Source organism: Zophobas morio, unplaced genomic scaffold (assembly GCF_036711695.1).
Source record: "Zophobas morio isolate AGI-343-1 ecotype UQ-CSIRO unplaced genomic scaffold, CSIRO_AGI_Zmor_V1 ptg000024l, whole genome shotgun sequence".
In the NCBI taxonomy this organism is placed as follows: Eukaryota; Metazoa; Arthropoda; class Insecta; order Coleoptera; family Tenebrionidae; genus Zophobas; species Zophobas morio.
This window is the reverse complement of record NW_026972129.1, coordinates 14,610,745-14,624,655: the sequence shown is the minus strand read 5'-3', so window position 1 is coordinate 14,624,655 and position 13,911 is coordinate 14,610,745. Positions and strand designations below refer to the sequence as shown.

At 31.5% G+C, this 13,911-nt stretch overlaps 2 protein-coding genes across 2 annotated transcripts in view; one reads left to right on the top strand and one right to left on the bottom strand.

Annotated features, from left to right (window-relative positions):
* Positions 1-4,586, top strand: part of LOC135134961 (glycosyltransferase 25 family member) — a 34,385-nt gene extending 29,799 nt beyond the window's left edge. The window contains exon 7 of the mRNA XM_064063871.1: positions 3,990-4,586. Coding sequence (XP_063919941.1) covers positions 3,990-4,359 — 370 coding nt within the window. The 3' untranslated portion in view covers positions 4,360-4,586. The remainder of the gene's footprint in view (positions 1-3,989) is intronic.
* The window catches only part of LOC135134962 (rhodopsin, GQ-coupled-like), a 54,493-nt gene that overhangs the window by 13,718 nt on the left and 26,864 nt on the right, over positions 1-13,911 (bottom strand). The gene's annotated exons all lie outside the window — the stretch shown is intronic.

Here is a 13,911-nt window from a genome sequence, read left to right as displayed (position 1 = left end):
AAGGTAAAGTACAGGGAGATCGAAAAAGAAATTAGTCAAAGCTGGGCATGCACGACAAGCCGTTTGTCGTAATTTAAATTTTTTTATGAAATGTCAAATTGACAGTTTAAAATTAGAATTATGACACCTACTTTTAAAACACAAAATTTTCCACAAATTCTTGAAAACAAGCCATATACGAATATTGTCATTCACCGTTTTCCAATTTTGTCCCATTTCTGATGTAAGATTCTAACAAAAAAGCTTTAATTTCGTTTGATAACATTGCAAATGACTTTTGCCAACGTGACGGTTAATAAAAAATTATTTTAAACTAAGACAAACGGCTTTTCGTGCATGGCCAACTCTAACTAATTTCTTTTTCGATCTCTCTCTATTTTATGTAGATATATACTGCAATACTTGTGTCATTTTGTTCACACCACTCCTAATTTTTGAATCCGTTTTAGAATTTATCGTCGGAATCTTTGCCATCTCTCGCCTGTTCGTGCTAAAATTTTATTTTTATTTTCTGTAATTTGTTTGAATATAAAAACTGTTATACAGGTGTTCTAAAAATGACGGGAAAGCTCCATAGTATATTGTTACGAAGGCTCTGAAGAATTCGAGAAAATGATTAAAATCCCTGGACCAAATTTTTTAAAATATTAAACTTCAAAGCTGAAGAATTAACTTTGTAATTCTGATGTTTTAATGTGAATTTAGTTGATAGTCTAAAATTTAGACTATCAACTAAATTCTCTAAAGTTTCTATAAATATTGTCAAAAATAACACCTGTCAAGAGTAAAAAATGACGTTGTGGGTCGTATTCTAGCAAATTGTTATTAAATTATTAGTAACTAATTATTTTTTAACTGTATCTAGACATGTAAAATAAATCAGAATTGCAAAGTCAATTCTCCAACTTTGAAGTTTAATATTTTCAATAGTGTGGTGTAGTGTAATCATTTTTTTCGAATTCTTTAGAGCCTTCTTAACAACCATCCAGTTTTTGCGTAATTTTTGGAACATTGTATAACGATATACATTTCATTAAAAATTATTAAATTATTACAAAAATTATAGGTGTTTGTAAAATACTCGGTTGAGGTTTTACCCGTGAAACAGCAAACATTCGTATAATATTATTGTTTGGAATGTATAATCGGGCCCAGAAAATCTCAGACATCAATGCCATCGCATTCTTACAAAGTGTAAAACACCTTTAAGTATTAACATTACGGACATGCACTGGATGCAATATGATGCATATTCTAAACTTCAAACATACATCAAAGTGACAATAAGGCACAGATTACATCAAAATTTTTAAAATTACAGAAAAAATTTGTGTTTAGTACTTTCATAGAAATAGCACTAAACATTGTTAACCTTGATAATGTGATTTTTATTATGTTAATGTCTTTATATGTAGGGGAACGAGGGGCTTGTTGTAGTAGTTTTTAGAAAAACGAATATAATTTGGTATCAATTGGCTGTTAAAAGTATCTGTCGGTAGTCTTACTATTCCCCTATTGGACTGAACAGGCAAAAGGTCAAAATTGCTCTTATTCACTTCACACCATACATTTTGTTAAAAAAAGTGCATTGTTCCAAGTTGCCCCGTGTTTAGGGCTAGTTGTAACATATTTAGACTTTATTTTTCAAAAATCAACACAACACTTCATTATATATTATATTTATTAGTAAAACTGAAGTAAATTTTTAGAAAAAGGGTCAACATTAAAGATTTAAGTTTTGTTTTTCTTTTTCTTAAAATACCTATCTGGAAAGCGATACATGGCACAGGCCAAAATTTTGGCTCGCTTTTCGTATGGTACAATTATTTTCTAAAACGTCAAGACAAAACAAATTACATCATCTGAGATTACAACCAATTGTAATATGGTACTAATGGTACGAGATTTGTAGAAGCGAAATTGGGATAAGTTGTAACATGTTAAAACTTGCCCCAAGATATTGTTACAGCTTACCCCGCAGCATAATTTTCTACAGTTAATTACATTTCCACAAAATTATGTCGCTCAGCGTCAAAATATGTAAGGAATATCAAAGCTGAGTAATTTTTGAACTACATGTAAACCTAAAAATAAATAAATTAATGTCAGATAGAAAAACCAAATTTTACTGAAGCAACATTTTATATTACTTATTGGCCAAAATGTAACACGTGCACACATCCACTTACTGCCATAGCTGACAGAACAGTGGTTGTGATGACACGATGTCATATGGTGCAAGAATTAAATTCAGTAAAAAACCTGACGTCAAAGTGATTAAATTCCGGGCAAAAATTTAGTGTTACACTTACCCCTATTACAACAAACCTTTAGGTCCCCTACTCAAAAATAATGTATTGTTTCTAAGTACTCTGCGAACAAAATAAGTCATTATGAAATCGAAAACAATTTCAGAACTTTTGTTGGTGCCTAAAATTTCAATTTGACATGAGATATCCCATCATAAAATTTTAAACATGTTGCCAACCTGACAAAAAAAATCACAACATTAATAGTCACTCAATGCTATTTTAAACGAGGACATATTTGGAAAAATTAAATATTGTGTTAGGAAAAATTGATTTTTTTTCCTAACAAGAGGGGAAATAATATTTCCTAAAAAACAATGTATTTACTTTTAATTAATTTTTCCTACAAATCAATTATTATTTTGATTATAAATATTAACAGTAACGTTTTGCAATTGTGGAATAAAATACCAGGACAGGATTTAGAAGTTGAAGTTGAATTCGAACAACGAATTACGTCTGTTTCTTCTTTTTGAGCCAACAGTTTAGAAGCTACTTGAAGTTTATATCCAGCAGAATTCTTGACACATCCTTCTGCTACATTCGTCGCCTTCAATCCACTGTGTCACTTTAAATTTGTAACGTCCGTCTCTGCCTCTGCGACTATTGTAGCGGACGTTCTTCTAAAACAGTGGCCTGTGTAACTGCATTTGAGATTTGGCCACTTCAAATGTTCAGCGATCTTTCGTGCTGCCAATTTTTGCGTTTTTTTTTAAATGGGTATGTTAATAATAATAATAATTTATTTATCCAGTAGACCAATTGGTCCAGAAGAGGATAGAAATTTTACAACAATGTATAAAATATAGAAAATATAAAAAAATTTAAATACTGAATATTAAATAAAAAGATTTAAATAATTAAACAATCAAACTTACATGAAATGACATATAATTACACTTATAACTAAGGTTAAGGTATACATATGATGTGTTTTTTGCAATTTTTTATAAATGCATCCATGTTCTGGGTGAAAATGTCCAGGTCTTTATGTTTCTTACTAGTACGATTATAGATGGTAAACATATTATAAAGCGGTGACTACATGTGTTGGTTGGTTTTAGGTATTTCACAAGAAAATACCTAATGTTAAAAATATTTGAAGTTGAGTGATAAAATAATAAATAGCATCACACCACATTTGTACAGTGCTAGTTTTGTAATAATAATAATAACATAAATATGCCGCAATATTTCTCTTAAATATAAGACTACATAATAACATGGTTTTATTCGCAAAAAAATGTTACCTTGTTTTGTTATGCTTACTTGAAGCTACTAATTTCATAAAATAAATAATGTAAAATAAAGCAGCGAACAATTTTTTCGTAGTCACTGCAAGCTAAGTTAATTAAGAATGGTTCATTTGGGGATAATTTACACAAAATATCCGTACAGAGTACATTATTACATGCATAAAGAGAATACATTTTTGCGATAATGACAAAATTATGTTTTTTTTATTCTGAATAAATAAATATGATGCTATTCACTTTCGTGCTACACAGGGATCACACAGTAAGTAATTAAGTTATACTCAGCCAGTGAACTGCAATTTAAAACAATATCCATAATAATTAGCTTTATGAAATAGAACTGCTGGTATTTGTAATATAACACTGCAGCCGTTTCAACAAAGCTTAATTCAATTAGTTTCTAAATTAGAGTAATTACTTTCAGATATTTTGGTCGCAAGCGTTTGCAAGAAAACGAAGAACCATGGGTAGAAGGATCGAGTTTGCTTGTTGAAGCTGGGTATTCGTACTGGACGCTGGGCTACGTTTTAAGCTTGAACGGAGCAAAGAAACTTCTGAACGCTGACCCGTTGTCTAAACTGCTGCCGGTTGATGAGTATTTGCCTATATTATTTGATAAGCATCCACAGACCACTTGGAAAGGGTATTTTCCTCAGAGAAATTTAGTTGCTTTGTCAGCTGCACCTTTGCTTGTCTATCCGACTCATTATACAGGGGAACAAGGTTATATTAGTGATACAGAAGACTCGGTCCTTGCTAAGGAAAATATTCCTACCGCGAGGGATGATCTCTGATTATTATTATTTTGCATTTAAAGTTTCCTTTGAAAAAAATTGTTTGATGTTCCTACTAACGTACCTCACTATTTTTTCATTAGGTGATGTCTAATTTCGTTTTTATGTGCCATTATATGGATGCCATAAACACATTAATTTTTATGATAAGCTGTAAGTTGCTTATAAAAATGTGCCTTAACATTTTATGTCCAATTTTCTAATATTTAATAAAATAAATTCTCGAACGAAGTGTTTGTTATTTCGGATTGTTTGGTAATTAAAAACATAGAGCAGTTGTCTTAAAAATTTAAAAATAGGGACCAGTGAAATTATACAAGATTTTGACAGGTAAGTATGTTGTTTCGTTTAATATATGGTGTCTTAGCATTTTGGAAGACTCAATATGTCAACATAAACGTATTTACGAAGTTGCCAAAATTGTTGACGAAATGCGTCTCACGTACTTTCGGGGTCTCAGATTTGTGCTTCGTGTACCTATATGTGATCATGTAGGTAGTTCATTCTAAACATTGTATAATAGTTATATTTATTTATTAAGTGTATTGTAGGCTTGTGGGCCTCAATTGTTAGAAGTTCACAAGCAGCCCCTCATTATGTAAAATTAGTTTTCAGACAATACAAAAGCTTATTTTACTAATTAATCGTGTTGAGTTGTAAGTTTATTCATCTGAAGTATATACATTTATTCTGTGCATAAAATGTAAACGACGACGCCATACTTAATAATCACGCAGAAATACATTCTTAAAGTCTGGCATTAATCTTTAAATTGATTTTAATTAGAACTTTTGTTTTCGAAAATTTGCCTGTGACGTTATCAATAACAGCGAACGGGTAAACCCTGCTCCTGAAATTATAATAAGTGTTGTATCGATTGCGTTTGACAAATAAGCGTGGAAGAGTATGATGAGGATGAAATTAAAAAAGTGGAGTTGAAAAAACGTTTCGGGGATAATAGAAATTGGAGATTTTTCCTTGGAAATTTTTATTGAAGTTATAACGTTGTAATTCACTCTATGTACTACTTGGTGACTATTAATGAATGAAGCAAATTTTTGTGTTGGCAATTCTGAATTATTGGCAACCATGCTACTACACAGTTCACAGTAAGTTGTCAATCTCGACGCCTAACAAACGTGTTGATTGGTTGAGATGATGGCAGCTCTTAAAAATGTCACCTTGACAATGAGGTATGACATTATAAAGTTTTAAATAGGTTGCCAACCCGACAAAAAACACAAACATTAATAGTAATAGTACATCTTTGCATATATATAAATACGGCCTGAACAATTGACATTAGAAGTTCTGTATTTCTTAAAAAAATCACCACACACAGTGCAGTACGTTTGGATCTGACATCTGCCCTCAGTTCAATTATAACGTGTGTTCAGTGAGTTTCACGTCTCCGTCAACCGTGCGTCGGTGATTTAATGTCGGGTTCTATGGTCCTTATTAAATTAATTTAACATTTAAATTGGTTTTAAACTAATGAGTGTTAAATTAATTTGACATCAGACACAGAACACAATAAATGTTTAATGACGCCTCTTCGACTGCGAAAATGAAACTGTTGTGTTAAACAACTGTCATTTTTAAACAAATGGTTGTTACCTCTAGCAAAATGTATCCGTGAAATTTTACTTGTTTAATTAAATGGTGAAAATTATTTTCCAGCTAAACTAACTAACCGTAACTACCGATCAGTCCGATTACTTATCCGCGCATCACTTGAAAAATAACCTACTCTTCATGAAATCAGTTGTTTCTTCGTAGTTTGAGCAGTCTTATGAAGTTGATGTCTGTAAAAATCATTATGACGGCTTTGCTCTCTTTACAATGTCAGCGGTATAAACAAACACAGTAGCGGACCCACAACCGATCCCTGCGGCACCCCACTGAAGACTAAAACGGGAGAACTGGTTGAGTTGCCAATTTTCACTTGAAAGGGACGATTAGTAAGAAAGCAGTTAATCCAATTAAGAAGACTACCTTTAATGTCGCAATGAACAAGTTTGAGCAAAAAACGACGAATGGGAACTCGATTGAATAACTTGGAAAAAATTGGTGTAACGATGGCATTTTTTCAATCTGATCGAATTACGCCTGCGTCAAAGGAATGATTGAAGAGGATATTTGGAGCTTTGTCTAAAAAATTTGCACATCTTTTTAGTGGAATCCTTCTTATACTATCGAACCTGGACGTTTCCCGTCTTTCAGCTTACTCAGTTTCCGGAGAATATCTTCGGAGAAGGTTACTGTTGCAAGAGATTTGAACCAAGGCGGGGTGTTAATTGTCAACTTGTCAATTGTTCAGAGTAAGTCGTGAAAATTTTAGACAAATTGTCGGCAAACATATTGCCAACAGCCTGACAATGATCAAGAAGATGACCATTCTCATCCTTTATACGAGGTGTTCGTATGTATTTATAAAAAACTTTGGGAATTTTGTGATCGGGAATTAGTTGGTCGTACTTTGATCTAGCTTCTCTGATAATTGAGGATAGTTTGTTTGAAAAAACTTTTTACTGGTGTAACAACGTGAGAATTCTTATCATTATAAACATCATCCTGTAATCCATTTTAGAATGCAAACCAGTTGTCAGCTATGGAATACAACGGTTTGTGCAAGATTTTTATTTTTGGAATAGATGGGCATACAGGAGTCAACAATTTGCGAACTTTGATGGGTTTATCATTAATCTGAACAGTTGGATATCCTGACAAGATCTTTCTCAGTTAAATAAATGCACACTCGATTATTTGACATCCGTGCGAATAGGTTATTTTTCTGTGAGACTATATTATTCGTAGTCACCACGTGTTTGGTAAGTTTAAGTTTATGTATAGTCTCAACAAAACATAATGCCTTGATTTGTTTTAAGGAATTGGTTGTTCTCGCTCATGGTACTACCAAAGTGCTAGACTTACACTTTGTTCCAGTTGTGGACAAGTACCTTAAAATTCAGACCAATGTTAAATTGAGGCCATAATAAAAGAACGATTTATCACTCATTAGTAGGCAAAAAATGAAGTGATAACATCGTATAGTTCAAGGCTGGTGATCTTACAAATCCAATTTGCCTTTGCAAATATGTGGCACATCTCGGCGCAACGGAGGAAGACAAAAAAATGCTAATATGTTTTCAGAATTATAGGAAATTCCCATTACTAAATAATTTAACCAAAAATCGGACACAAGAAGGAGCAAAAATCACAGCCTTAAATTGTATTTCTGGTTGTTTATGAATCCTACTAGTGGTGAAAAGTCAAGTAAATATGTATGATGGTTTAATAGTTATTTATGTACCTAGGGAGTTACAAAGGTGATAATGCCTCCTGGGCAATATCAGCGAAAGAAAATTTTCTCAGAATTGGTTAACTCTATTGACAGCTCAAACAGTGATCACGATACACATATAATTGATATTTTGTTTCATGTAAATAATCATATTGTGTTGTAGGAGTAAAATAACAATAAAATTATGTAAAAATTAGAGGCTATTATGATTTACAACGCCCTGTCATAACACCCAGGTTGTTATGGCGTTATTTGTATTTTCCGTATCATATTATTGAATGAAATATAAACAATATTTTGTTATAAGTCGCATATTTATCTTGCATTTATGTCATGAGTAATTTGTTCCGTTAATTTTTATACTTTGTTTATTTTATATCATAAAAACAGTTAAACTGATTTCTTGCTGACTTAAAATAAATAGAATAAAATATTCTAATTCAACGTTACTCTTAGTTAAATCATTTTATAAAATATAAATCTCACAATTTGGTGGATGCGCCGGGTTTAAAATAACGCTTCGTGAAGTCATTCGAATATTTCCTCTTTTTCGATGTTTTCGAGAGGCGTAGAAATCTGTTGGCATAGTTTTTTGTGACGTGATTTTAAATCATACGTTTGTTGAAAATAATACAATAATAATACCACATAAAAAGTTAAAAGTCCAAAAAAACTCAGCGTTGCTTTGTAATATAGACCGTACAAAAGCTAAATCGAACTGTTCAAGTGTTTTTGTCAAATTTTATTGTTACTTTTTTAAATTCATTTCAAATTTTGTGGATACTACAATCTCGGCATGCAAAAAAGAATTTTTGTGAATAAAAACATATTACATAGTTCTTTATTTTATTGAGAATACTACATTAATCATTTGGGAAGGCAATACATCAAGTTTCAAGAAGAATACTAATTATTTTAACAGGTAACATTTTTATTATACGGTGGTATTATTTCGTTCTGTACAAAAACATTTTGATTACCGTAGGGGGAAAACCAACACGCAAATTTTGTTGTTAAAGTTTATGAACCTTTGTATTAATTATTGAGAAATAATTCATTAGATATCAAATATGTTTTTCTGTGGAATTTTATCTAGCTTAACTGGGTAAAATAGAACTGTAACCAGTCAAAGATATCATTTGCTAAAAGTATTTGAATACTAGTTGAACAATAATGCGCTTATCGGGTTTGAATGTCTTTATGCTTATTTTTTAAAGTGCTGTCTGCTACGATCTGACATGATGTTTTTATCTGTCAGTGTCTTTGTCAACAATAACTCAAAAATTTCACAAGTGATTGCTTGCACGTTTAACATTCTCACGCTATAGCCTTTTCCACCAAATTACACACTGCATAAACAGGAAAGATCGTCGATAGAGATAGGGAAAATATAAAATAAAATTATATTTACTCTATAAAGTAGGAAGGAATGTTAATGAAGCATCGCAGAGAATATGAGAGAGATTGAATGGATATTAATAGATTTAATATGTACATGCAGCGAGATCAAATTGTTGCTGATGCATTCTTGGAAAGCTGAGAATTATTATTTGTTTCGTATTTTGATCTACTTGATCGGGAAATGTACAAATAAGAAAATATTGCATAAAATAAAACAGAATAAAGGATATTCCAAGCTTCAGCTTACTGTATATATTTTTTTAAATAAAAAAAAAACTAAATGTGAAATTCATTTTAAATTATTTCAAACAAATTTTATTTGTGTTTTTAAAAATATATATGCGGCATTCTAAAGAAACATAGATTTGCATCATATTCGCGATGTGCTAAATTAGTTAATTTATTATTTATAAAAATAATGGCGTTTAGAGAATTGCAATATCTCTATTAGATATGTCTACATTTTTTCTTTAATAGTGCGATATGCTGGTAGACATTTTATAACTGGTATACTTAAAATTTTACAATAATCAGTCGACTCATCTCGTCTGATAAGATTTTCAACAGCTGACAGAGAGGCAGATAATAAACAGACAATGTAATGTTCGATGCGTGAGACCTACACTTCCGTATTCTACAAGCTGTGAAACGTCGAAGCAAAATGAAACTGGATATAAATAGAAATAACCCTATCGTTATAGCTACCTAGCTAACGCTTGGTAAAACTGACGTTCTCTTGCTAATTCACAATTACTGAACTTGATTAAGACATTAAAGACTGAAATTATGGTACTAGACTGAAATTGCGAAGTCTTTGTGTGATGAACAGTCACGCTTTGAGTTAATAAATACCTTATTATAAGAAGAAATTTGGAAGATATTTTGTGTAGATAATAGACAACAGGAGGGTGTAGAAACTAATTTGAACTTAATGTTAAACGAGACGAAATTAGAGTGCAAAACGTGAACTTTCGCAATAATTTATAAATATATTCATATTACAGATAAATTTGAGGGATGTTTTTTTTTGAGTAGGTTTATACCTATCAAAAACATTTTTTGATTATTTGAATTCAAAAATAAGTTGGAAAGTTATTTCTTAAGTAGTACGCAAATATATGCTTGTGGAATATATTTGATTATATTTATTAACTCTATTTGATAAGAAATACAAACAAATACTCCTATGTAATTACTTTCAGAAAACTATTTAAATGGCACTCAGCTCTGCGTTCCTTATTATAATACATAACCAAGACTAGACCTCTGTCTGGAACATTCGACGCGCCGTCGCAAAAGGTAGTTACGTCATCGGGATAAATATTTCTCAAACTTGACCCTGAAGTAACGAATCAGGTTTAAGTTGTCTCTAAACGTTAGACGTTGCCTGGCGTCGAATATCTGTGGCAGCCGACCACTGAGATTGTTAGGTAGCAATGTGGAAGAGTGTGGGCCACTTCTGCGAGTCGAGGTAAACGTGGGTAGTAATGCAATTTTGTCGGATAATTGAAATTCCTAGAGCACGCCAAAACTTTTTAAACCAATGTATTCAGTTTAAAGTTAATTCAAACATGGGGAAATGTGTGATGTTTTCGAGTACAATTCCTACAAAATTGGACATAATTAAATAATACTTAACTAATATGCAGCTAGAATGAGACGGAATCAAGATCCTGGATCAGCTGAAATTTCAGATTACATTTAAAAATTAATATTAATAATTTTAAACGTAAAATGATTCTGAAAATTTTTTGCAGCATTCAACGTTACTAAATTATTTGCTATAGAAACGCAACGCAAATGAACACAAATAATTATCATATAACATTCTGTACTTTTCAATACAATTGTTGCCGTGATTGCACGAAATTTATTAAATATTTATGAACATAGTGTGGCAGTTGCGAACAGCACAAATTGATTATGCGTCCACTGTGAGCTTACAAATTTGTTACTGAATATGACATAATTACCCACACGAATTGTGCATAACAAATGTGCCACATTTGTATCTCATGAGAGTAATTTGTACTTGTGTATACATGCCCGTGTCGGTTAAATGGAGTGTCTGAAGATCATTTTGGAGTAAGTAAGGTGACGACTTAACTTTAATTTAAAATAATCTCGTGGAATATCAAGGGAAATACTTATTAGAGTAGACGTCCATTTGTTTTCGTCCAAATAATTTGTGAAATTTATTTGTGTTTACGCTAAGTGATGAAACTAAGAAATGTTAAATTTTCTTATGAAGATTCATAGCATGATAATAACAGAATCTCAAGAATTGTTATTATTTTTTAATTTAGTTTAATATCAAAAGCCCTCTCTGTGTTTTTGACTACAATTATAACTTTTCTAGTTTACTGTAGCTATTTAACAGTGTATTTATATTTAATATTGTTAATATTATTATTGTACTGAAGACACAGTAGTATCAATTAAGTGCTACAATTACACTTACACCCTTTCGGGGACTACTGACAAGAATGACATTAACACATGTTGTAAATCAAAAACCCATGTGGGATATTAGTACTCACTTGAAAAATATTGAAATTCGATAAGCTCACATGTTACAACTCTACCATTTATGACATTTAATTAAAAAGTAACGAAATATTAATTCTGCAATTCATGCAGAGGTTCCAACCCTAAGTGAACTGCATAAAACATCATTAGATACTCGAGGAGGGTCAAGGTCATGTTCCTTAATCTAAAGAAATTTTATAAACTGGGTTTCAGCAGACTCGATTATTTCCCCATATTGTAGAAATGTAAATAAGTTATTTATAAAGCCAAAAAGTTTATGTGATGAATAAACAATACCTTCAGTATCTTCGCTAAACACTACTCCTAATTTCTTAGTGCTTGAGCAACGTCTCAGAAGTATTCCCTCAATGGAGTAATCAAATATGGTATTATTGAACTTTGGAGATCCATTCTGTTCAAGGTATATTTAATTTTGGATATTTGTCCGCCTCTTGAACGTAATAAGTATATGATTAGGAGACTAAATTACTTTACGACATGTTTCGACTTTATTTAACGTCATCATCAGGCTATGTATATGTTCAACAGACTAGTAACATGGAACTTAACACTTGAAAGAATACAATGATAAAGTTAAAATTAAAATTAAAATATCCGAGATTAATACAAAATGGTGTTAATTTTTATATAAAAGTTAGGGGAAAAATATATAAAAATTTTGCAGTTTGTTTATGAATATGAATCACAACAGAGAATTGTTGCTGAAGGTAATTTTTAGTGATGAGTATAAGTTCACGTAAGTGGGTATGTAAATTCCCAAAATACAAGAATTTGTGGCCATGAAAATCCATATGAATTTATTGAAGACTCATTACAACCTCCAAAAATTGGTATATGGGCTACAGACGAATCTGGAATTGGATCAGTATTTTTTGAAGGTGAACCATGAACAAAACAATTATTACACCGGCTTTTTTAAAAACATTGAAACAGCAAGACATACAACTGAGATTTTAGAACCCTTGACCAACCAACTAGATGATGCGCAACTCCAAAATGTACTTTAAATTTTTCAAGACAGTTTTTTGATAATGGCATAATTTGACACCATGTGATTGATTATAAATCTGGATGAATTGCAACAAACAATTAAAGAACCGTGTATGGAAACCAACAACAATCGCACGATGTTTCAAAATGTTTGCAAAAATTTTGAGAGGAGGGTTCTATCGTGTAACTTACTGGAATTTTAAAAGGAATAAACGATAATCCCATACATCGATAGTACTGCTTTGATTTTTTTTTGTCCATTAATCTCTAAAAAGATGCTGAGAAACGTTAATTTTATTATACGAAAAAGTGAGGTTAGGTTTGATCATTTCGCGTTGTTGTCATCGATTAAATTTTACTTCTGGATTCTGGATTCTGGATTCTTAATTTATGGGGGCTGACCGTAGCCAGCCGGCACTTAGGCCTCGCCTTTGGGCCCATTGTACCTTCCCCAAGTCCATATCAGGGTGTTTTCCCGCTCCTCTACTCGTCAAGCCACCCAACTGCTTGAATAAATTTTACTTCATAATGTTTACAAAAAATCAACACCAATTTGATGACTTTTTCAACTGAAATCCGATATGATCTTAGCATATTTAAAAACGAATAGTAAATATACACTAGTACTACTTATTTATAAATAATAGCGTGGTCTAAGCGAATAAAACCTTAAAAAAAAAAAATCTGATTCGTTAGTAGCTTAGTTCAGCCTGTGTATTTAAGTATAAAGCTATGGAGTTTTAATGTTCTCTAAAAAAAAGTTGCAAAAGCCGATGTTTTAGGATGGTCCGTCGATTTCAATTCTTCGATTATTTTTAAATGAAATTTGTTTCCTTCCAGCATTCGATGCACAGATGATTGACTAAGACCTGCTGCTCTGGCCCTTTGGCTTTCATGAAAACTAATAAATTAACAAATACATTCAGATATCGAAATATAAGAAAGAATATATGGAACAAAAAAAGTATATCCAGATAATTAAATATCTAATTTAATATGACATCCTATTGTATAAATCAAATGGGATATAAGTTTGACTTTCAAACCTAAAATTAAAGTGTTTAGGGTGCTTTCTATTTTGCTCTGTCAAAACAAAGTAAATATTCGAAAATGGTTTAACGTTTCATATCGACATGTTATTAGTCGACATAATGAATAGGTTGACAAGAATCAGTACAAGTAATACTATGAGTAATATAAATTTTGTGATCCATTTTAAATGTCTGCCCTCCTTTAATTTATACCCACGGGGCACCACTGAATTTGGGTCTAGATGTTTTAATTTTGTTGTTTAAAAGCTAATTACA